This window comes from Leptosomus discolor, chromosome 1, assembly GCF_034619465.1.
Source record: "Leptosomus discolor isolate bLepDis1 chromosome 1, bLepDis1.hap2, whole genome shotgun sequence".
NCBI lineage: Eukaryota > Metazoa > Chordata > Aves > Leptosomiformes > Leptosomidae > Leptosomus > Leptosomus discolor.
Window position 1 is genome coordinate 202927175 of NC_141391.1, and position 22652 is coordinate 202949826.

At 48.3% G+C, this 22652-nt stretch overlaps 1 protein-coding gene across 1 annotated transcript in view; it reads left to right on the top strand.

Annotated features, from left to right (window-relative positions):
• Positions 1-22652, top strand: part of LAMB1 (laminin subunit beta 1) — a 43461-nt gene that overhangs the window by 6249 nt on the left and 14560 nt on the right. Inside the window, exons 5-23 of the mRNA XM_086474009.1 lie at positions 427-615; positions 722-785; positions 2274-2476; positions 3758-3878; positions 4051-4239; positions 4603-4782; positions 5201-5313; positions 6301-6380; positions 8522-8657; positions 10746-10904; positions 11727-11854; positions 12305-12428; positions 12964-13168; positions 13328-13471; positions 13564-13795; positions 14294-14457; positions 14951-15175; positions 16012-16229; positions 16332-16428. Of these exons, the coding sequence (XP_086330135.1) occupies positions 427-615; positions 722-785; positions 2274-2476; positions 3758-3878; positions 4051-4239; positions 4603-4782; positions 5201-5313; positions 6301-6380; positions 8522-8657; positions 10746-10904; positions 11727-11854; positions 12305-12428; positions 12964-13168; positions 13328-13471; positions 13564-13795; positions 14294-14457; positions 14951-15175; positions 16012-16229; positions 16332-16428 (2971 nt within the window). The remainder of the gene's footprint in view (positions 1-426; positions 616-721; positions 786-2273; positions 2477-3757; positions 3879-4050; positions 4240-4602; positions 4783-5200; positions 5314-6300; positions 6381-8521; positions 8658-10745; positions 10905-11726; positions 11855-12304; positions 12429-12963; positions 13169-13327; positions 13472-13563; positions 13796-14293; positions 14458-14950; positions 15176-16011; positions 16230-16331; positions 16429-22652) is intronic.

The following is a 22652-nucleotide window of genomic DNA, read 5'->3' on the forward strand; positions in this document are numbered from 1 at the left end:
TGGGTGAAGCTGAACCTCTCAATCTCCTTAAAGAAGAAGGTTTTCTTAATGGAGCACAGAGGACTGGAAAAAGTCCTTTTGTTACCCTAAAGCTCTGCTTTAACCCCCAGTTTTGAGAAAGGATTTGGAATCCAAAAAACTTACAAGTTTGCATATTTATTGTAAACATGTTTAAGTGCTTTGCCGCTGAGTGCCATCTTTTTAAAGACGGGTAGTCTGTGGTTTGATGTGTGTGATTTCAAAGATCTGACTCTGAGCAGAAAGTGGGATATCAACAGAAAAATATTTCCAGTATTTCCAAATAAATAGTCAGTGCAGGGCGAGAGATTAAAATCCAGACATGTGGATTGCTCTCTTAAAAGTGCTCGATGTAAACGCAAGTAATAATTAACTGAATAAAATCTGATTTGGTTTTCTTACTATTAGACATTCCGTCCTGCTGCAATGTTGATAGAAAGATCATCTGATTTTGGAAAAACATGGCAAGTATATAGGTATTTTGCATATGACTGTGAGAGCTCATTTCCTGGTATTTCAACTGGACCCATGAAGAAAGTGGATGATATCATTTGTGACTCGCGTTACTCCGACATTGAACCTTCAACGGAGGGAGAGGTCAGAGGGTTTTTTCCAATATGTTTATTGAATAGACTTGTTCAATACAAATTCAGTTTCTCTTAGTTTTAAAGCTGAATCTTTTGTTGTACTGTCTTTCCTCCAGGTGATATATCGTGTTTTAGATCCTGCTTTTCGAATTGAAGATCCGTACAGTCCCAAGATTCAAAGTATGTATGCAGTTACCTTCCAGGTTCATTTGAAAGCGTTGCTGTACGTACTTGCTTCCAAAAAACAGTAAGCCACAAATAAAGCCATGCATTAGCCCAGGTAATTGTTTTGAAGTCATATGAATACATTTGTGGTATGGCTTCTTTTCCTGACACGGACAGTGATGGACTGGGAGATAATGATCAGTGTTGCCAACTCAAGTGATTGCTCTTACATGCATCGTTGTAGCTGGTCCTTTTCTTAGTTGATATGGGATTTATTTTCATTAAAGACCCCCTTTTCCCAAAGTACATGCAGTCGCCAAGAGAAATCTTGGAACGTGATCACATAATTGTACAGTATTCAGAAAGCAAAAAACCAGAACTACCAAGGTACTTTTATTATTTTACCTTTCTAGCTAAATCAAGGGGATCATGTTTTATTTTTTAGAACATCAGAGTCAATGACCTTTGGAACAATTGGCCTTGGTAGCACTGCGTGGCTGGACCGTACAGATGCAGTCATTAAACACAAATTGCTGTAGCGTTCGTGTACAGTCATGACAATCCAGGAATGCGAAGGTAGAGAGATCTGTTGCTGAGCGTGGCTCAGAGAGAAACCTCGTGGGGCGTTTGGCCTGAGTAGCGTACTGCGGTGCTTGGCCTTGAACTTGACCTCCGATTTAATATGCATTCTCAGTTTCGGTTCATGTCCTTCAGCGTAAAGCTAACTGGAGCAGAAGAAAATATCTGAAATAGAAGAGTGTCTGCTAGTTGCTACATCCGTTGAATGTTTTTTTAACCAACATTTTAAAGGAGAAACTCTGCTTTCATGGGCTTGAAGTACTTTTTCAAGTCTAGTTTCAAGGCTGTAAGAAATTACACGGGATTCATAGTATCAAAGTGAACATGTAGACTGAATTAATTACTGCAGTATTGTCTTCGCATGGATTATCCCTCGAGAACTTCTCCTTTGTATTTGGTCAGTGATGGGGCGTTGCTTCTTCCAGCAAAATGTGACCAATTATATTTGCTAGGAAAGTTGGGCATGTAAGAACGAAGAATTATTCGTGTCTTGTTTCCAACTAAGATTTTTTCCGAAAGGTTCGTAACTCTTAAAGCTCCTGATCTGCTTACCAGTGGTTCCTTAATATCAGGTCCTTGTCTGTCTTGCATTTTAAAGCCCCAAAGGACCAGTGTCTTTTTGGTGGTACTGTTGTGCATGCCATTAATATTTGTGTTTGTGCCTGTGTATGTCTACAATTAAATATACTAGTATTTTTGATTAAGCTTAAAATATCTTATACAGTGATCAACCTGAAGTAATGTAATGTAATTTTTTTGGAGTGATGTGATGTGTAGTATATAAGTGCTAAATGAAACCTGATCTAATCTGCCCATAGAAGTGTGCTTGGGAAGTCACTCCTGGCTTTCTCCCATCCAAAACAATATCTGGCAAATAATTCCAAAACGGGGTTTGGTTGTTGTTTTTTCTGGTGTCCCCTGCAGACCTTTTAAAGATCACAAACTTGAGAGTCAAATTCATCAAGCTGCACACGCTGGGAGATAATCTCTTGGACTCTAGGATGGAGATCAGAGAGAAGTACTACTATGCCATCTACGACATGGTGGTTCGTGGGAACTGTTTCTGCTACGGACATGCCAGCGAGTGTGCACCAGTGGATGGCTTTAACGAAGAAGTGGAAGGAATGGTAAATATTCATACTTTTCGGCATAAAGCTGTGGCTCTTTCAAGTGATTTAAACACAAATTTAAAGGTGAGACTCTGTCCCCCACTCTCCTCCATTAATTTTCAAACAAGAAAACGGTTAAAACTGTTTCTCCTCAGCAAACATATCTGTCATTATTGGTGTTAATCAGGCACAGAGAGCTCAGATTAGGTGAAAATTGTTTTAGCATTCCTTTTCTAATTATGTTAAATAGCTGATGAAATTAAAAGGCAGGAATGCAGAAAGGGAGTGTAGCCCTATGGGGCCAGAGAGGGGTGTGTGGGTAGACTTATCCTAAAACTGAAGTGAATAGAGGCATCAAAGGATGAAATGCCTTTGTGAATCAAACATGACCTGCGTTTGTATCAGTCATTATCAGCTGAGAAGTGGAGGCTGTAGCCCTGATTAACAGCAGGCTCTGAAGGAAAATCGTGCTGCCTGTGCTGTACACTGCTGCACAAGTGCCACATCCCTTCTGGACTCTGTTTTTCCCCATGATTTTTGCCTGCCGAGCAGTAATGGCACCCCTGTTAATGAGTGAGTTATTAACTGTATGAAAATGTGGAGGCACACGGGGAGATTGTGTGGGTTGTCCCAGGGGCTGCAGGATGCTGGCGAGCAGGTGTGCTCTGTTGCCTTGCGCTTTCAGTGAATGTCTCAACCCCAGCAGCAACAAGGCTGGCTTTGCCTTTACAGTCAGGGCTCCAGTGCTGGTAGTCCCTGTCGTCTGTTCTCACACAGTCGCTGTTGGTCTGCTTAGTGCTTGTTCTGTACATGTTGAAGGCAAAGTCTGGGGTTGATGGATAAAACCCATCCAAATTGTCTGTTTTTGCTTTGAGAACCAAGGTAGGGCTGGAAAGAAAGCATTGGGCTCCTGATGTGCAGGTATAACTAGATGCATGTTAATAGCTAATTAACAGCTAATAAACAGCTAACTTTTAGGTCTAAGAGGCTTTTGTGATTACTGAGGTGGAACTATGCTCTCCTTGTTCATGTCTGAAAGCGTTTATTCAGACATTAGTTCCAGTAAGGAAAGAAAGACAAATTTGAATGAGGCCATTCTTACCTTGTTAGGTAAAGGACACTCCTGTGGCCCTTTATGTCTTCCTACGTGCAGCTGCATGCATTAAAGACTCCAAAAGTATATCCATTAAGTACTAGCTATATTTTGCATTAATTGAAGCATGGGGGTTTTTTCCCTTCTTCTTTTGTAACCAACTATATTCCTTTTTTTTTTTTTTTCTTCTTTTTTTTTGATGACAGGTCCATGGGCACTGCATGTGCAGACACAATACCAAAGGGTTGAACTGTGAACAGTGTTTGGACTTCTACCATGACTTACCCTGGCGACCTGCTGAAGGCCGCAATAGTAACGCATGCAAAAGTGAGTTTGAGTAAAACGCAGAACCAGTGTGAGCGTTACATGCTGTTACTTGGGAATTTGTAACAGTATATAAAGTCCTGCATGTTCTTTGGTTGACGTTGGCATGTCTTTTCTGCAGACTTGCATCTCCTCTGGGACCAGACTCTTACTTTGCTTTCTGTCTTTGTTACAGAGTGCAACTGCAATGGCCACTCCAGCCAGTGCCACTTTGACATGGCTGTGTACATGACGACAGGGAATACCAGTGGGGGAGTGTGTGACGACTGCCAGCACAACACGGTAGGACGCAACTGCGAGCAGTGCAAGCCCTTCTACTTCCAGCACCCGGAGAGAGATCTGCGGGACCCCGACGTCTGTGAGCGTAAGTGCAGCCCAGCTCCTTCAGGGTAGGAATGGCCGTGGTATGCCAGCTGTGGCTCCCCAGGGCTTTCCCTGGAGAATTTAGGATTTACTGGGCTTCTCTTGGCCAGTGCCATGCTCCCAAATAAAGATCTTTGAGGGAAGGTGGTTGTTTTGGAGGTCTTGAGCAAGCCTGACTGGGTTGTTTTCTCTTTGAGAATCTGGAAACTTACCTGGTCATTACATGTTCAAGCCATGTCATGTCTAATACCTGCAGGAGTGATACACTGTCTACACACAGCAGCTGAGTTCAAATAATTAGGTGGGAGACTCAGCCTTTTCTTTTGTAGCGGTTAATAAAACATGCACAATCCTTCCTTCTTAGCTTGCAACTGTGACCCAGCTGGCTCCCAAAATGGCGGCATCTGCGATCGCTACACCGATTTCTCCACTGGCCTCATTGCCGGACAGTGCCGTTGTAAATTATTTGTCGAAGGAGAGCGGTGTGACCTCTGCAAAGAAGGTTTCTACGGCCTGAGTGCCGATGACCCAGCGGGTTGTCAGTGTGAGTAAAAACATATGTTCCTTTATGCGTGATCAAAAGCTCTTTCAGGAGCTATTAGAGCTGGGAGAAGTTGGTTTGTGGGGTGGTTTTTTTTTCCCTTTGTTTCATGTTTTTGCTAAAGGAAAAACATTCTTGTAGATTTGCTGTAGCTTGGAGTCCACCCATCCTTAAAACTCAGTTCCCCAGCTGATCCTTGTAGTGTATTCAATGGAAATAGCAGAATCCTCCTTACTGGTTTCTGATTATAAATCACTAAGCCAGGGAAGTTTTACTGGGATGGATGGTGGGCAAAGTGTGCAATTAATCTCTGTCCTGGGGGATTCGAGGGAGGCTTTAATGTAAATATTTAAGTTGGTTACTTCTAAAATGTAACTCAAATCCTGTGTTTTGACCTGCCTGTTTGTATTTCCCAATCTAGCTTGTGCGTGTAATCCTCTGGGTACCCATCCCGGGGGGAATCCTTGTGATTCGGAGACAGGAAACTGCTATTGTAAGCGCCTGGTGACAGGAAAGCAGTGCAATCGCTGCCTGGTAAGTAGCTTACCGTAAAATAAATTAGGAGCCGCTGGTGTGAGAGAGGCTGGTGTGCGGAAAGCAGGGAGCAAGGTGCTGGCCGCCGTCTCTGACTGCCTGTGAGTGGGTGCATGGCGTTCAGGCTGGAGCGGGCACCTTGAGATGTCAGGAGCCGTGAAGCACGCTCTGTTATGGGGAGCTGGGAGGCACGTCAAGGCAGACAAGAGCATCCAGATTAATTCCTGGGGCTGTAAGGAGTGAGACATTAGGATACCTGTAGTGGTTGCTCTGCAAAAATGAGAGATCTGGGGCAGTTCTGGTGGAGCCCTCACTGGAGTGAAAGACAAAATGGTCAGAGAAGCAGTGTTCCCCAAAAAAAAATCTTTCTATACAGGCCATTATTTAGGCAGGGATTATTTTATAGCATATATTTCCATATAGTGTTTATGTGTGCTGGAGTGTTATAGAAACACACTGTCAGATAACTGGATGTGTTTGTATAAACACTGACAGGCTGTCTTATCTAACAGTGAGCTACATGGAAAAGCTAAACAAGTCTGTCTGTCTGTCCAACAAGCAAGTTGCAGAGTAGCAGCACTGCAAGGGCAGTGCCCTGCATAAAGCCCCATGAACGGCTCTCTGCTGCAGTATGACGTACTGGGCTGTAGTTTTCCAAGCCCTTCATGGGTCAGGAGCTCAAACTGGTGAAAATGGTGCAGTAGGAGTGAGACCTCTGAGCTTGGGTCCTCCTGAATCTTGCTTTAAAAGATAGGTGGAAAGATGTGGGTTTTTTCTCAAGACTGTGAGTTGGTCAACAAGGTGGAGGAGAGCAGGTGGGGAAGTTGTGTTGGTGGTTGTGAGGGTAGACCCACACCAGAAGAGCAGGATTCATGGATTGTGGGGCAGTCTGCGGTAGCTTGGGCTGAGCATTTCAAAACGTGCCTTTGGGGTAGATGGGGTTAAATCGGCACTGGGCTACAGTGCTGGTGATGTTTCCTCCTGCAGCCTGAGCACTGGGGCCTGAGCAATGACATGGATGGATGTCGGCCATGTGACTGCGACCAGGGAGGAGCGCTGAACAACAAGTGAGTCTCAGCCTCGTTACTCTCCTGTAATCATACATCCCACTGAGTTTTGCTTCAGTGGCAACCATGGCGTCCAGGGCTCAATGTGCTCTGGAGGAGGATGTTTGGGACTGTCTTTTCTCCTCCAGAAAGTGGCAGGTCTTGATTGCAGCAAGGGGTGACAGAGGCATCTGTGCTGATCAGCCCCCATTTGTGCCACTGCTGCAGGAGAACACGTAAAAATGTTTTTAGTGTAGCTGCCTTTGGTCAGCCAGCATAGGAGCCAGCCATGGGTTGAGCTCTGCCTTGGCCATAACCTGGGGTATGGTCTGTGTCAAAGCTTTGCTTTCACAGGATCAAAGCAGGAATCAGGCAGTGACATGAGCCATCAGGCTGATTCTCGGTTTGCTCCCTAATTTGCCGTTTGGCCAGCCTGTCTGTCTGTCCACCAGTGCTGGGGGAAGCGTGCTAACTGCACGGTACTGCTGTGTTGCCCCAGGGGTGCTGCGTGGGGTGGGATCACTGTGGGAATGTCCCACATACCGTCTCTCCCCTCTACTCCTGAATGAATGATTACTCCTTGGCAGACAGCGGTGTGGTTGTTAGTGATTATTTACTCCTCCGTGCTTGTTCCCTGTGCACAGATCAGTTACATTGCACAGCTCATAATGGCTCCCCCAGTGCAGCCGCTTCCAGGGGGTTTGGGGTACAGCTCAGCCGTGGCCCAGCAAGGCTTTGCAGCCTATTTCCCATGCACTGAGCCCAGCGATTGCAAAACCACGTAGGGAGGGGACATGCGACGTCCTGGCGTGGGCAGGGAGCAGCTGTGCTTTCCTCTGGGTGCAGGAGAGCCGCGAAGCCCAACTTCAGCTTCCGGCTTCAACATCAGTGGGAAGGGGGAGCTTCGCTTTCCCTGAGGCTCCTCTTCTCAGCTGCTGAATTGCCGCCTCCTGGCTCGCATTCAGGGTGTGGGATGCAGTGCCTGGGGCAGCCGCACCTCCCAAAATTCATCCCCACTCTGTAACCCAGGTGGTGGAGTCATCGCCATCCCTGGAGGGGAGACTTCCTAGCTCCCCTTCTAGGGCAGCTAGGGCATTTCTGGTATCTCAAAGAGAACTTCTAAGTGAATCTCTGCAATTTCAAAAATGGTTTCAGTTAAAAATTGCTCTTAGCATGGGGGCTTGAGAAGCCTGGAGATTTTCCATGGAAGCCAGAGGGGTTTGGCTTTAGAAAATGTTTCTAAATTCCACTCAAATTTAAAGAAAGGAGCATATTTTGGTGGACCAATAAACCTTCCTATGAAAAACTGTGACTGGGTGTATGTGAAAATACAACCTGCCCAAGGGTTCTTCATAATGTGGTGCAGACTCTCTAGAGACAGTAAAACCACCAAAAGGCAGTCTGGGGATAGAGCTGTATTGAGAAAAGAAAATGGCTCGTTATGAAGGAAGCAGAGCTGCTACATGTCACCCTGGACAGACTTTCTGCATTCCCCAGTGATGACTCTGTCCCACGTCTTTGGCTGTGTCTATCCTATTTTAGAGCAGCTAGGTATGGTTTTCCTCTGTGTGTAGCTGCTGGTGGGTGACCTTTGGGATGTGCTTTCCACCATACAAGAGCAGCTCGACGTCCCAGGGCATGCAGGATCACGTACGTTCTTGCTTTGCCTGAGCCCATACAAGCAGATACGCTGCTTGCGTGGCCTGCAAGCCTGGAGCCGAAGGCTGCCCTCGGCTTGCAGGACAGACATGCCTCTTGGATGCATCTGTGGTAGCAAGTGAAGCTCTCCCGGGACTGCTGCCTGGCCCTGGGGAACCACCTGCATCCGCAGCATGAAATCCTCTTGCCTTCCAAACAGAGGAAACTACATGCAGACTGCCTACTGGAAATGTTCCCTGGCCTGTGCTCACTCCCAGCCTATGCCTAGTTGTTGTTTGGGAGAAAGATAGTTGGGTTGAGCCGAGACTGCGCCCAGGGCCATGCTGCCGTTTTAGCGGTGCAGGTGGTCCAGCTGCAGAGCCTGAGAACATCCCATGTCTAGATGCAGCTGTGTCCAGAAGCACTTCTCCTCCTCTGTCACTTAAAAGGTCAAAGTGGAAGATAGCTCTAGCTGTCTGGGCATAGCCAAGATGTGTTGTAAATCCATTGCTCTTCCATTTTAGCTGCTCGAGTGAATCTGGCCAATGCGAATGCCGGCCCCACATGTTTGGACGTCAGTGCAGCCAGGTGGAGCCTGGCTATTACTTCATTTCACTCGATCATTACATCTATGAGGCGGAGGAAGCCAGCTTGGGTCCCGTGAGTAGCAGTTTTAGTGGGCTGGTATGTCTGGATAGCTGTGGGAAAGTTGTTTCACCGTGTGGGTGTTGGAAGCATCTGATTTATACCCTGAGAGATTTGCAGTTAAAACGTGGAGAACACAAAACTGAATTGTATCAGAAAACAGTCAACCTGTAGCCCTTCAATCTTGGTATTGATAAATAATGTAGTAATTCGGGGGTCAAGCTGACATTTTCCTCTTTAAACCTGTGTCTTTGATCACGACTGTATGGTTAGTTTCCTGTCAGCATCCCTCTCTGTACCCCACTGCTTATGTACCCACCGCACCCACTTCTCCTTCCCCTCTTATCTCAAGAGTGGTGGGACACCCACACTGGCTCTTCTCTTTGGTGCCACTGAAACCGGGAGGGAACAAAGCCTGTATTTAAGCACAATTGCCACAGCTTTAGAGTTTCTGTACATCAGTAGCATTTCTTTTATTAATGACTAAAACCATTGTTGATTGTGCAAAAAACTGGTTTTGTAAGTGAAGTTGCCTCTAGCTTGTTCTGCCCTCTGGCATGGTACATCAGGGTCTCTGGCTCTTTCTGTTCACCACCGCACAGCCTTGCTAATAGCAGCTAGGTGGTCAGATCAATTATTTTTGCCTCCAGCAAGGAGGCTGGGAGATGAGATAATGGTTTCTCTAAAGCAGCAGATCCTTGTCTGCCTGCAATTAGGGCACTTGGTCCTAATTTATTTATTTCAGGCAAAATGCAGCCACTTTGCAGTTTCAGCCAAGGCAGAGCATTTTTGCTCTCAGATAACTACAGAGAGGGAAGATGGTGAAGAGCAGAAGTTGGGTCGTAGCAGAGGGCATGTGATCTGGCACGGGGGTTTTGGTGCATTTGTGTCTGCCTGACTGGAGAGGTGGTACCCAAGGCTTCGACAAGGCTCAGGGATGGAGATGCCCAGTGTGAAAACCCACCTTACCAAGAAGAGTGAGGGGATGTGCCACTGGTTTGCCTTTTGAAAACTTCAGAACAAACCATTTAAAAAAATGCCAGTGTTGAAAAGCTTTCTCGCGAATCTGGTGGCAGAATAAAACTCTGAATTCCCAGATAGGGGGCTAGCACAAGACAAAATGAAGTGGCACAGAGTTGCAGGGATTTTTAGGCAGTGCCAAGCCCCCGTGCTCCCCACAGCTGCATGCTCTCACTCACATCCCACCTGCCATCCTTTCTGGGGAGCTCCAACCCTTTGTGCACAGCCAAAGGGGGGTAACTTATAGCCAGGCTCTCTTTAAAGAGTGTGAGAATACATGAGGGGACATCCTGAAGTGATATGTATAGAGACAGTCATTTCCTTACATTTTATCCCTTTCTACTGAAGCAGCTTCCTTAGGAATGCACAGGATGTTGTTCTGTGGAGAGAACTATTCGTGGATGTAGATATATTTGAAACGGGAAGTTTGAGCACCACACGTTTGCATTTTCTGTTGCCTTTTTCCTCTTCTTTGCTTCATATAAAGAGTAGCATATAAACGTGGCACCTCCGGCTGAAAGGAGTGACTAGTGTATTGATTTGGCTGTTAAATACCTATCGATGATTAGGATCTCTGTTATTTAGTGACACCCTACTCATGGCGGCTGTGATCTGCTTTTCAAATGTTATCCTGAGCAGTGGTTTGGTTTGGAGCAGCCCAGAGTACTCAGGAAGTAATTAGCACTCAGCTTGGGTGGTTAATAGAGCAGTTATGTGCCACTGCAGTAAATCCTGCTGCTACAAGTATGATGTGAACGTCCTTACGGTGAATGAGATGTCGTAGCTGGGGGATTAGTTACAGCAAGTTTTTAAATTTAATGCTCCACTGCAACAGAGAAATGGGTGAAGAGTTCTGCAGTGTTGTTTTGTTTTATCTTTCTTGCTTTTTGTATGTTGTTAAGCAGAAGGGCAATGGTGTGCATGTATATGGGTTTAAAAGAGAATTCGTGTTCTCTGGGATGTGAAAAATGGATGCTGCGATCCAGAAGGGATCCATCAGCAGAACTCATCACTTCATGCACTCTCCTGGGGCTCACAGATTTAATGTATCAGTATTAAAATCTCTGTTCCCTGTTTCCATAGGGAGTAAACATAATAGAGCGCCAGTACACGCCAGACCGCACACCGTCGTGGACGGGCATAGGATTTGTAAGGGTGCCTGAGGGGGCATACCTGGAATTCTACATTGACAACATCCCCTACTCCATGGAGTATGATATTTTGGTCCGCTACGAGCCGCAGGTAGGTCTGTGAATAGGGGCCTTGCTGCCTCCTGGCAGGCGCTGGCTGTCCTGGTGCGTGACTGACTGCAGCCCGGTGCTTCCAGGAGTCATCAGGACTCAAAGGCAAGGATGGACGCTCAGTTAAATGTCTTGAGATGTGTGAAAATCCGAGAAGATGTTGACTATTACTAGTATTGTTTGCTTTACAGTTTCTTTCATGATTGTGTTGTTTCAGCACCTGTTTAATGAGCAAATTAAAAAGTGACAAGTCCCATCAGGACAGATTAGAATATAAATTTGGCATTAGCCAGATAGCATCCTAATGGGTGGAAATGCTGTTACGTGCCTTACGAGACAAATTGCCTGTCTTGGATGTTGAACACCTGCAGCGAAGAGTTTGCAAGCAGTTGATTTTGACTGTGGATAATTCACAGGGTGAAGGGAAAGAGAAAAATCCTGCCAGCTCCTTACCTAAAGCTTGGCAACAATTGACTGCAGCGAAATACTCAGGTGCAGTACCCAGAGCTGGGGGGAGAGGAGGTCACCAAACCCCCTGCTGATGCCATTCTGCAGATGGGGCTGCTGACTACCCACACCTAGTCATGGTTTTTTGGGAGGGAGGGAGGCTGTCGTGCTGGAGGATGCCCAGGAGCACTTGCTTTGTCTTGCTTCAGCCCAAACCTGCAGCCAGTAGATGCCCCATTGATGCTGGAGGTGCAGCCTCCCCAAAGCGCAGTGGCCACCCCGTCTGTGTGCATGCTTTTCCTGCCTGAGCTCTGGATGCTCCTGGGAGCATACCACCGTTGTTTGATGCTGATCAGCCTTTTTTTTTTTCCCCCAGTTGCCGGATCAGTGGGAAAAAGCTGTGATCAGCGTCTCGCGCCCAGGCAGGATTCCCACGGGCAGCCGGTGTGGCAACACAGTTCCTGATGATGATAATCAGGTCGTTTCGCTGTCACCCGGCTCCAGGTTGGTATAACTGGATGGGCCAAAAGGAGAGAAAAAAAACATTTATAAAATTGAAACAGAGTAACATCACATCTTCAGTTCGCTGTGGTCTCTGTGAAAATGGATGAAATTTAGTTTCTAATGGGTTATAAAAACATGTTTAGCATTGTGTCTGTGGACTCAAAGCTTTTAAGTTTATTCTCGTTTTCATATTTGTTTTGTTTTCTCAGTAAAGAGGGGGGGAAGTGTTTGCACAGCCTGTGAGTGAACATTGGTATGACTCTTTACCTTGCTGATAAGCTTTTCCGGTTCTGACTTGCACAAGACTCCAAGCTGCCTCTTTCACATCGTAGCTTTTGTTCTGCCCGGTCTTGGCTGCTTTCCGTTATCTCGATGGCTTTATAGGGCCACCTGAAATGCTTTATGGTGCTGGACATTTGAAGTAAGAATTGTTTCCTGTTCCTCATCCAGATATGTCGTTCTCCCGCGGCCTGTCTGCTTCGAGAAGGGGCTGAATTACACCATCCGCCTGGAGCTGCCCCAGTACTCCTCAGTGGATACAGAGACAGAGAACCCATACACGCTTATTGACTCTGTGAGCAGAAGTTATTTTGGGGTGCTCTGGGGTACAAGCGTGTTTAAAAGCCTGAAAGTTTGCATCTCCTCTGGCATGCATATGTCTGAATCCAAAGTAATATTTTACAATTGTTGTTGCTTACGGCTGAAACCAGATTTTAACTGAATAATATAAAGCAGCACAGTTTCAAAGCACATGGGTTGTTTTTCTGCTAAGAGGCTTTTGCTGTATTTTACAGGACTGCAGCTAGTTCCAGAAACCTGTAGTTTCTTTGGGGAGGCTAACATGTGCCGTGTATGTTGTGAATGTCAACATCAGCCATTTTTCATTTGAATGGATAGAATTTATTAATTTTTGTAAGAAGTTGGTAGATACCAGAACTATTCCACCAAAAACTAGAGAAATACTGTCATTTCCTTTCCAAATTTCATCTGGTTGTTTGCTTTTTGGCCGAAAGAGGATGATAGGAAGTGGGATAATACTGAATTTTCACAATTTTGATGGAGGCTATTTATAAATGATGACGCTTTGTCATTGTAAAATTGTTTCGTAGCTTGTTCTCATGCCGTACTGCAAATCGCTGGACATATTCACAGTGGGAGGCTCAGGTGAAGATGTGGTCACAAACAGCGCTTGGGAAACTTTCCAAAGATACCGGTGTCTGGAAAACAGCAGGAGTGTTGTGAAAACCCCCATGACAGATGTCTGCAAGAACATCATATTCAGCATTTCTGCACTATTACACGAGACTGCGTTATGTGCGTAACCATCTACTTGCAGGGCAAACTGCACCTGGAAGCTGGGTGGCGCTTGCAGGCAGAGTGGTTTGCACGGGGAAGGTGTGTGCGTGGGATGAGCGGGTGGCTCATGTTCTGCTCCATGATACTCACTCCCCCCCAATGCTTTTCTCTGCTCAGCGTGCCAGTGTGACCCCCAGGGCTCCCTGAGTTCGGTGTGCGACCCCAGCGGAGGACAGTGCCAGTGTCGTCCCAATGTTGTCGGAAGACAGTGCGACAGATGTGCCCCTGGCACCTTTGGGTTCGGGCCGAGCGGATGCCGACGTACGTGAAACCCTTGGCTCTGGGCTGTGATGTGGTGCCGTGCGTTTAGGGCTTGCCATGGAAACACAGCCCCTCTCCCCCTCTCCTTGCAGCGTGCGAGTGCCACGTCCGAGGCTCTTACAACGCCTTCTGCGATGCGGAGACGGGCCAGTGCCACTGCTTTCCCGGGGTGTACGGGCGGCAGTGCGACCGCTGCCTGCCCGGCTTCTGGGGCTTCCCCAACTGCCAGCCCTGCCACTGCAACGGCCACGCCGACGACTGCAGCCCCTACACCGGGGAGTGCCTCAGCTGCCGGGACCACACGGCAGGGCACAACTGCGAGAGGTACGGTGTGCATGCCCCCTCCCCAGCCCCTCTCCTTCCCTGCAGCAGGATGGGCACAGCAGCTGTCCCCCTCCGGCACTGGTGCTCAGGTGGGTGTGAAGCCACGGGGAAAATCCTTGGACCCTGGGAGCCAGAGCAGCGCTGATGGAGGACGGTGGGAGTGGGGATCCCCTCTTCCCTGCCCGCAGCCTTGTGTCTCCCAGCAGCACCTGCCCATGCGGCCAAGAGCACGTTGCAGGACACCAGGGCTTCAGAGGGGCTTTCTCCATTGCGAGCCTCCTGAGAGGCATCTGCCTTGGCTCTCCTGCTCTCACACTGGCGTAAGCCAAATTTGCCTCTGTGGGCACAGCTGCTCAGAGTGTACATGGCGTGGGAGAGCCGTAAGGATGATTCTGCCCTTTGGTTCTTCACAGTGGTTGAAAACTTGAGTGTAGTTATGGCAAGGCTGCTGTCTTGTTTGTCTCTGGTCCCCTGCATGCAGTGTATTCCATTTTGCAGGTGCCAGGCTGGCTACTATGGAGACCCTGTCCTGGGATCAGGCGACCACTGCCGCCCCTGCCCTTGCCCTGATGGCCCCGAGAGCGGACGCCAGTTTGCCAGCGGCTGTTACCAGGATCCAGTCACACTGCAAGTCGTGTGTGTCTGTAGCGTGGGATACATAGGTACTTGGTGGGTGCGTGGAGGGGGGCTGGTTGGGTTAAACCCCCTGGTGAGAAGGGGCGTGTTCATATGGGTTGTTGGATGTGACCACAGCACCAGTGTCAATGTTGCTGCTGGAGGTTGGCAGCACTTGGAAGGTACCAGGGCAGAGCGGCTTGTGCAGGCCCTGCTGGCACTGCCGTGAACCTCATCCCCAGCAGCATGGTGAGGGATGACCAGTGGTCGGCAGAGGTGGACAGCACAGCAGTGGAACTGGGGGCAAGCGTGCTGGCAGCTGGGCTGCAGCACCATGCCTTGCTGCCCCAAGTGGTAGCATCTGTGCTGCACCAAGCTGCCGCAGTCTCACCAAGCGCTGCCTCTGTTGGTTTGAGCATGATCCAATTAACACTCCCCCCATTAATGGCCTTTATTGTCTTGCCTCAGTCTTGCCGTTTACGGGGCTGCACGCTAGCGAGCCGTGACGGTAATTCCCACCGTGCCTGTTTGTTCAAACAGGCAGTCGATGTGATGAATGTGCGTCTGGCTTCTTTGGGAGCCCCGACGAGGTTGGCGGCGCCTGCCAGCCGTGCCAGTGCAACAACAACATCGACACCACTGACCCGGAGGCCTGCGACAAGAAGACAGGAACGTGCGTGAAGTGTCTGTATCACACGGAGGGCGAAAGCTGCCACCTCTGCAGACAGGGCTACTATGGGAGCGCCCTGCAGCAGGACTGCAGAAGTGAGTGGGAGACACCGTCACAACCCCTCCGCCAGCCATGTCAGGAGCTCTTCAATTTACCTGAGAGCATTTGGGGTGGAGGGGGAACCTCCTTACCTCCAGCTGGAGTTGTGTGCAGCTGCCCTGCAGCTGAGTGGGGCTCCTGGCCTGGAGGGGAGTCCTTTACATTTGACAGGGGAGCAGGGACAACTTCTACGTGTGCTGAAGGGATGCGGGAGGAGGGTTTCTTGCCCTCTTGTTAGCTGTCTTTGTTTACCTCTTCTCCAGTGATGGGGGCGGCAGGGTGAGGGTTTGGTATTTGTTTACACCAGTGTCCCTGCAGATGTGGCTGGACAGCGGGAGCAAGGGCCGTGGTGGGGAGCCGAACTGGGCAGTGGGGAGGCAGAGCCTCCTCTCCCTCGGCACCAGATGCAGCCCAGCAGGGCAGATGGGTCGCTGAGTGGGCGAGCAGAGCCCTGCTCTGCACGGCATGCCATCAGCCACTCCAAGCGGATCTACCACCATAGCTGGCTGACAGGAGCTGGGCAGGCTAGGGCTTTGGTTGTGTACAGAGGGAGGAAAGGAGAAGACAGGGAAGGCTGGGCTGCTTGAACGAGGGGCTCCTGTCACCTCCTCGGTGCTGGAGCTGAAGCTGTAGTGGTGGCCAGCCTGGAACACGAGAAGGGCTCTTGTGCAGTGCTGGGTGAGTGTCAGCCAGGCCTGGCCATGGGTACTGGGATGTGCCAGCATCTGCTTGCACCTCTGGGGACTTGGGGAATAAACTAAATGCTAACTCCAGGCTGTCTGGTAACACGTGGGCAGTCTGACATCGAGGTGCCGTGCTCTTTCCCTCACAGAGTGCGTCTGCAACGTCCTGGGCACCGTCCAGGAGGACTGCGAGGGCTCGGAGAGCTGCCGGTGCGAGGGGGCCACGGGGCAGTGCCGGTGCCTCCCCAACGTGGTGGGGCAGACGTGCGACCGCTGCGCTCCCCACACGTGGAGGCTCGCCAGCGGCGCCGGCTGCGAGCAGTGCGGCTGCGACCCCGCGCGCTCCCTGGGGCCGGCCTGCAACGAGGTGAGGGGAGCGCGGGGCGTGCTCTGACAGCTTGGCCTTCGCTCCGGCGCAGGGCCGAGCTGCCGAGGTGGTCACATCTCCTGCTGGTGTTTGTTTTGGCAGTTCACGGGGCAGTGCCAGTGCATGCCAGGCTTCGGAGGACGGACCTGCCGGGAGTGCCAGGAGCTCTTCTGGGGCGACCCAGGTGTGGAGTGCCGAGGTAAGTCCGACCCTGGCGCCTGCTCCACCTGGTCCTTTTGGAAATGACCTGGTGGCCAGGTGTGCTGGAACACACCTGCCAGGAGCAGCCCCTCTGGTGACCCCCACCAGTGCCCACACAAGCCTTGGAAATGAGGGAGGAGGGCATGGTGGGGTCTGTCCCTGGGGTTTTGGTGCCTCCAGGGATAGGAGGTATGGCAGGAGCCCAGCCCAGTGCTTGCCTGTTTTATTTTATTTCTTGTCGGACCCTTATTTAGAAACAATCCTCCCTGTTCAGAAGTGGGCTGTTCTTTAACAATTAGGTGCAATGCTGTCAGGTAAGCCGGTGTGGTAGGAAAACGTAGTGCAAGTGTTTGAGTTTGAGAATTGTTCTGGAAACCAGTTTCCTTTGCATTTTGATTGTACGTAGTGGAAGACCACTGTCTCCTCTTGTGTCTTGTTAGGGAGACTGGGCCTGAAGATATGAGGATTTTGACTTAGTAGGAGACTTTCCTTATATTTCAGATGAAAATAAAGGAGCAAGCAGAGACCGTGCAGCGGGTTAGCCACAGCTACATGCCGCAAAACAGAGCGCCATGAAGTTGCTTGTTTAGAAAACCGGGTGCTCTCTGTCCTTTTCATTATAAACAAGTCTGTTCATTAGCTGGAAAAGAAACTTCGAACACTGTCCAGACCAGAACAAACTTGTATCTCTGTTCAAATAAGAGCCTTTGCCAGGAGGGTTTGCAGTAGATAAAGGTATTTTTTCCTGCAGGGAGGAATGTGCTTGCTGTGGTCTTTAACAAATCCCCTACAACAGAGATACCTTAGAGCCCATTATCTAACCAGATAGGCAGGTCACAGCTACTTGGTTAATGCAGCAGATGAAAGGGCTGGGGAATTGTCCCAGTTCCCGAGTACATATTGGGTTTCTTGCAGGGCGAGGCAGCCTTTGGGGAGGCTGTGTGTGTTCTGGCGTGGTGAGGGGCACAGACCCTGCCACCTCTGAGGCAGGGGTTGTCTCTTGGTATCAGCTGTCTCCATCAGGGTTTATTGATGGAGTCCATCTGCCTACCTTATCAGCAGGATTTTGCAGCGTACCAGCATTTCTGTCCTCTAGTGGAGTTTCTGCTGCCTTTTGAGCCTGTGAAAAACTGCTTGGGTGGAAATGCAGATTTTCCTTCAGGTTTGCGTCCAACAGGAGGTCTCTGTGGCTGATGGGGAGAGCTGATGCCCAGGTCTAAGCCATGGCAACCTGCGGCGTGATGCCCTGGATAGGCTCCAAGGGTGCGCTCACTTGTGGAGTACAACCAGCCGTGCAGCACTGCGAAGTCTCCCTGGTGTGGTGGGGTCAGTGCCTCCTGCCCTGTCTCCCATCCTTCCTTGACAAGGGAGAGAAGCAACTTCTCAGCCCTCATTTAGTCCTGGTGAGTGGAGGGGTGATGTTCAGGCTGGCAGACTTGCAGCCACCTCATGGGCAAGTAGCAGCTCTCAGTTGTAAGCAGTTTGCAGGCAAACTGGAAAACTGTGCAGTTTACGGAGTTGCAGACCAATGTCCCTGGAAAATAGCTTAAATATGGCCTGTGGCTAAGGTGAAACTGGAACTGAGACAGGGATTTGTCACAAAGATGTTAGCTCCAGCTGCAGGGCTACACATGGACTCCTGGCCATAGTGTGTGCCACCTTCCCTCAGTGGCACACTCACGCTGGCCTAAGGCCACGTTCTGTGTTGCGTTCGGGAAGAAAATACAAACTGATCTGGAATGGCGGGAGCTGTGAACCATGTCAGTATGGACAGACAGTCTTCGCTGTGGGCACCAAGCTGATGCGGAGGTGTGGACATCAGTCCTGACGCCGCCAGGTTGGGATCCTCTGCTGGCCAGGGCAAGCAGCGTCTGCTCAAGGTTGGAAACTGCAGGGTGCATCACTCAAGGGGTAGTAATGTGTGATCTCTTGACAAGAGGTCTTCATGCTGTTGGCATCAAGAGACACAAGCTCCTGCTGAGAAATGGACTGTACTGCCCACATTGCTGTTGACACCCTTTAAAAACTTTTTAATTACTAAAAAAAAAAGTGAGGTCATGTGAACACAAGTGCCTGCAGATAACCTCTGGCCACAGCTTAGGGAGATGTATAAAATGGCCCATCTAGGACAGGCTGGGAGCCGCAGGCCCGCACGGATTCCCAGGCACTTGCAGGAGCACCGAGCTGTGGATGTGGCCCCAGGGTCCCAGCACACTCCACTGAAAGCCAGACTCCAGGGCATGCTTCCCTGCTGTCCCCATTCCACTGAAAGCCAGACTCCAGGGCATGCTTCCCTGCTGTCCCCATCGTTAGCGGTGAGCATTGCAGGTTGCTGCCTGTGACTTGTTTTGTAGAAATCTTAGTAAGATCGGAGATGGTGAAGCAGAAGCTGGGGTTTTGCACCTCGTCTGGCTGCTTTGGTTTGCAGTCTGTGCTCCCTGCAGTGGAGAGAAAGCATCATCCCATGTCTGCTCTCTGCATGACCCCAGTGAGCACAGTGGGACCAGACTGCTGGGGCAAGCTAAGGTAGGCATCTGCCTACATCTGGGCAGCATGTCAGCCCCTCGGTGCTGGCTACACTCCCGCCACCCACAGTTGTCCACTGGGGATTACACTGCAGAGAGTCTGTAGGACTGGGTCTTCAGAGACTGCTTACCCCATGCTTTAAAAAACCCACACGGTTACTCATTTAATTTAACCTAATGCCTGAAACAAGCACAGGAGAGGCGTAGAGGATAGGGAAAAGCCCAGTGTGTCTCTCAGCCTTGTGCGGGTCCCTGTGAGGATTACAGCGAGCAGGAACTGTGCAGTGAGCACCGTCTGCTCAGCGGGCAGCGCCAGTCCCTTTGCAGGACTGTTCTGGCTGTTGCTTCAGCTACAAGCTATATGCAGCTCTACACGAGCCTGCACGTGAACGCGTGCATGTGCACAGAAGTCCTTGCTAAGGTAGTAAATAACAGGATTACAAATTTCGAGTCTCCCAGGCATTGTGCTGGAGTTTTTCCAAAGCCTGGCAACCACAGTGCAGGACTCAGCATGCTGAGCTCTGCGCCAGCTTCAGCCCACAAAGCACATTTCTAGCAGGAGGCTTCAGGCTACTGGGAAGCCTGTGAGATACGGTGTGGCTGCAAAGGCCCTTGCATAGTAGATATTTGAAGTTTATGTGTTTCATATAATATAAAGATGACAATTTTACAATCATTACTGTTTTAATTGAACAAACAGAACAGAGTGCGGTTAGAAAAAGGCACTGCATGAGTTGGAAAGTTAGGTTGTATTGCTATCTCCCCTTTACAAGAAGCATACCTTTGTCAATATTTTTCTGTGTTGGACTTGAGTATCAAGCCCTATTGTAAAAAAAAGAAGAATTTAATTGAATGAAGATGAGAAAAGTCATGTTTTTGTCAAACACTCATTGCAGACATTGGCAAGAAGTTGTTTTTCTCAGTTTTTAGTCTTTGTTATGTACCTGGTGCTGAAACATCTGTTCACTGAAAATTACTCCATTGCCATTTAAGAATAGGCTTCATAATCTTAATTTAATACCTGGATCTTAAACTAGGCATGTAGGCTTCTTTTACAGGAGGTGTTTATGGTGCAAAGGGAAAGATTAGCAGATGTATCTTTTTCTGCTGTGATACGTGTCTAAAGGAAGTCAGACAAATTCTGCGCTAAAGGAAATATGAATTTCACTTTGAGCTTCATAATTTCAGTTGACCCGTGGTCTTAAAATACTGTAATGTGTATTGATTGTTTCTAGAAAATTGCCCTTTTGGCAAGGTCTGCGAGCATGTTAAAATGCAGCACAACTCTAGTAATTCTAGGCTGGGATCTTATCTTAACAGTCATAATGAAAATCGTAACGCTGAGGAGTTGGCAATATGCTTACAGGGTAATTTGAATCAATAGCTGATTATTCAGAAGAAATTTGCTAGCTCTGCAAAACTTTCAACCTTACAAATTGCTGAATGGTTTTCTCATCATAGTGCCTCGCTACCACTGGGAAATGATGCCAGGAAATCATGTTTGAACAGACCCTTTGTTTTTTTGCTGCGGAGGAGTTAAACATTTGATGCTCTCCACCCGCAATCTCAAGCAGTAAAGAAAATACTTCTGCAAAAATGATTTCTGTTCTGTGTAGGATGATGTATGACACTTGCTTGTTCCTAGCATCCTGCAATAAGGCATTAAACACTGATGCTGATCTTCACACAGCCCTCTCAGTATCTATTTTATCATCTTGGCTGTAGTAGCAACTGCTCTGACAGACTTTAGTTTAAATTAAGTGATATGCAAATATGCCACATATTAAATTACAGTAGTTTAAATGGAAGTGAGTTCTGAATATTTAAAATCAGAGGGAAAGGTAGCAGAGTTGTCAGAGTAAGTGAAAGATAAAGTGGTTCATAGATCTTTCTGAGCTTAAAGCAAACCACTTGAGCTTGTCATTTACTTCTTTGGGATTTGTGCCCTTGGGTTTCTACAAGACTACATTCAATAAACATATATGAGTGTTGCTTTTACCTTTAAGATCAGGAAAAAAACTTACTGAAAGAGAAATGCATTGATCAAGGTGGTATAAAAATTACCCATGGATACACTGTGTGCATGCATATATGTGCACATGCATTTGTGAACAGATGAAGCTACAATCTTTTATGCTTATAAGTTGCTAATCAGCAGATCCTGACTGAAGAATTTGGCTAGAAAATCTTCCTGTCAAAAATGTGATTTCACTTAGGTCAGAGTATGCCACAGAAGAATGTCTGCTTGACTTAAACACTCAATTAAAGAAAACAATACACCCAGTTCCACAATGACATTTTGAAACAGAAACCTATTGTTTAATTTAGTAACTGCTCCTTTGAAAACTCTCAAATCTTTGGCCAATAATTTCAAAAGACTTCTTTTCCTCCAGTGTGTTTTCCATGGGAGGTACTGCAGTGTCCTGCTCTGCTTACCCAGGGGCAGATTTGATCCCTGTCTAGCTGATCTTCAAAGCAAGCAGCCCTGTCTGTGTTAACTTGCAGCCCTTTACCTCAGCCTTGGTCTACCCCTCTGTATGAAGGGAGAGTAATCAACCATTTGTGTTGAAGGCCATTTCCAACCCAAACTGGTTAAGGCGTCTAAATCTCTCACATAAAACTCAACATCTGTGTGGCTTTGCGGTGCAAAATGAACCACTTTTCCCAATTTCTAGTAAGCATAGGCAAGGCATTTAAAAGCTTGAAGGATTTATGTCTTTCCCTGTTGTAATACTATGTTAGTGGAGTACAAAGCCATTGCTAGCTACTGACTAACATCTGAAACATTTCTACATCCCTAGATGTGCCTATGTGTTTCTTCTTGTTCTTGAAAAACGTTAGATTAACCAGTAGCCAAAACTAGAGTGGTATAGCTGCTACTGAGGTGTTACATCAGACTTAGGAGTGTGCTGGTTAGAGCTTAAATCTCCAGAGCCAAGTGATACTTTGAAGATTGCCCGTTTGAGTACCTCGGAAGCCATAAAGGAAAGCATCATTAGCACTCGCCTGCCCAGGAGCTGACTCACATGGTGGCCATAGGAATTAACGAAGGAGGTGTTAGAGGAGCAAGAATTCCACTACGGCTAGAAGTGCTACTGGGGTACTCTGGCCAAAAATGATGCTGGGCATGACATGATGGATCATTCTAGCATAGGGTTCGCTCTGTTTCTAGCGGATGGTAAGAATCAAGGCATCTCCTGGTTTCACATCCCAGTGCGTTGGTGGCGATAACCAAATATCATGTGAATCTTTTTGGTGGGTGTGCACCCACCATCATGAATGATGGGTGTGTAACCCAGTTAGTCTTCCATGAGCTATTTGCCAATCCTATGCTAGCCTTTCCCAGTCTGTGCCAGCTAGGAGGTCCTCCTTTCCTTTCACAGGGATCCTGCCTGCCACTGTTAGTGTGCCTTTGTCGCTTTAGGGCAAAGCTGCTTTTTTGTCACTTTTAGGACAAAGTTGTGCCCTGAAATCTCACAGAGACTGAGGCCAGCAGCAGCTTGGTAGGCAGGTGTTGCATGAGGCAAAGGGGTGAAACCTGTGCACTGAGCTATTTGCCTGCTGGCCCAGAGCGTTCAAGGTGCTTCTCACTACCTAGGTGGCTTTATGTGGTTTTGGCCTGGACTGGCTTTCCTCTTGAGAAGTGGCCACAGCTGCAGTCAGTGGAGGGTTTGATCCCCACCTGTGCTGTAAAGGG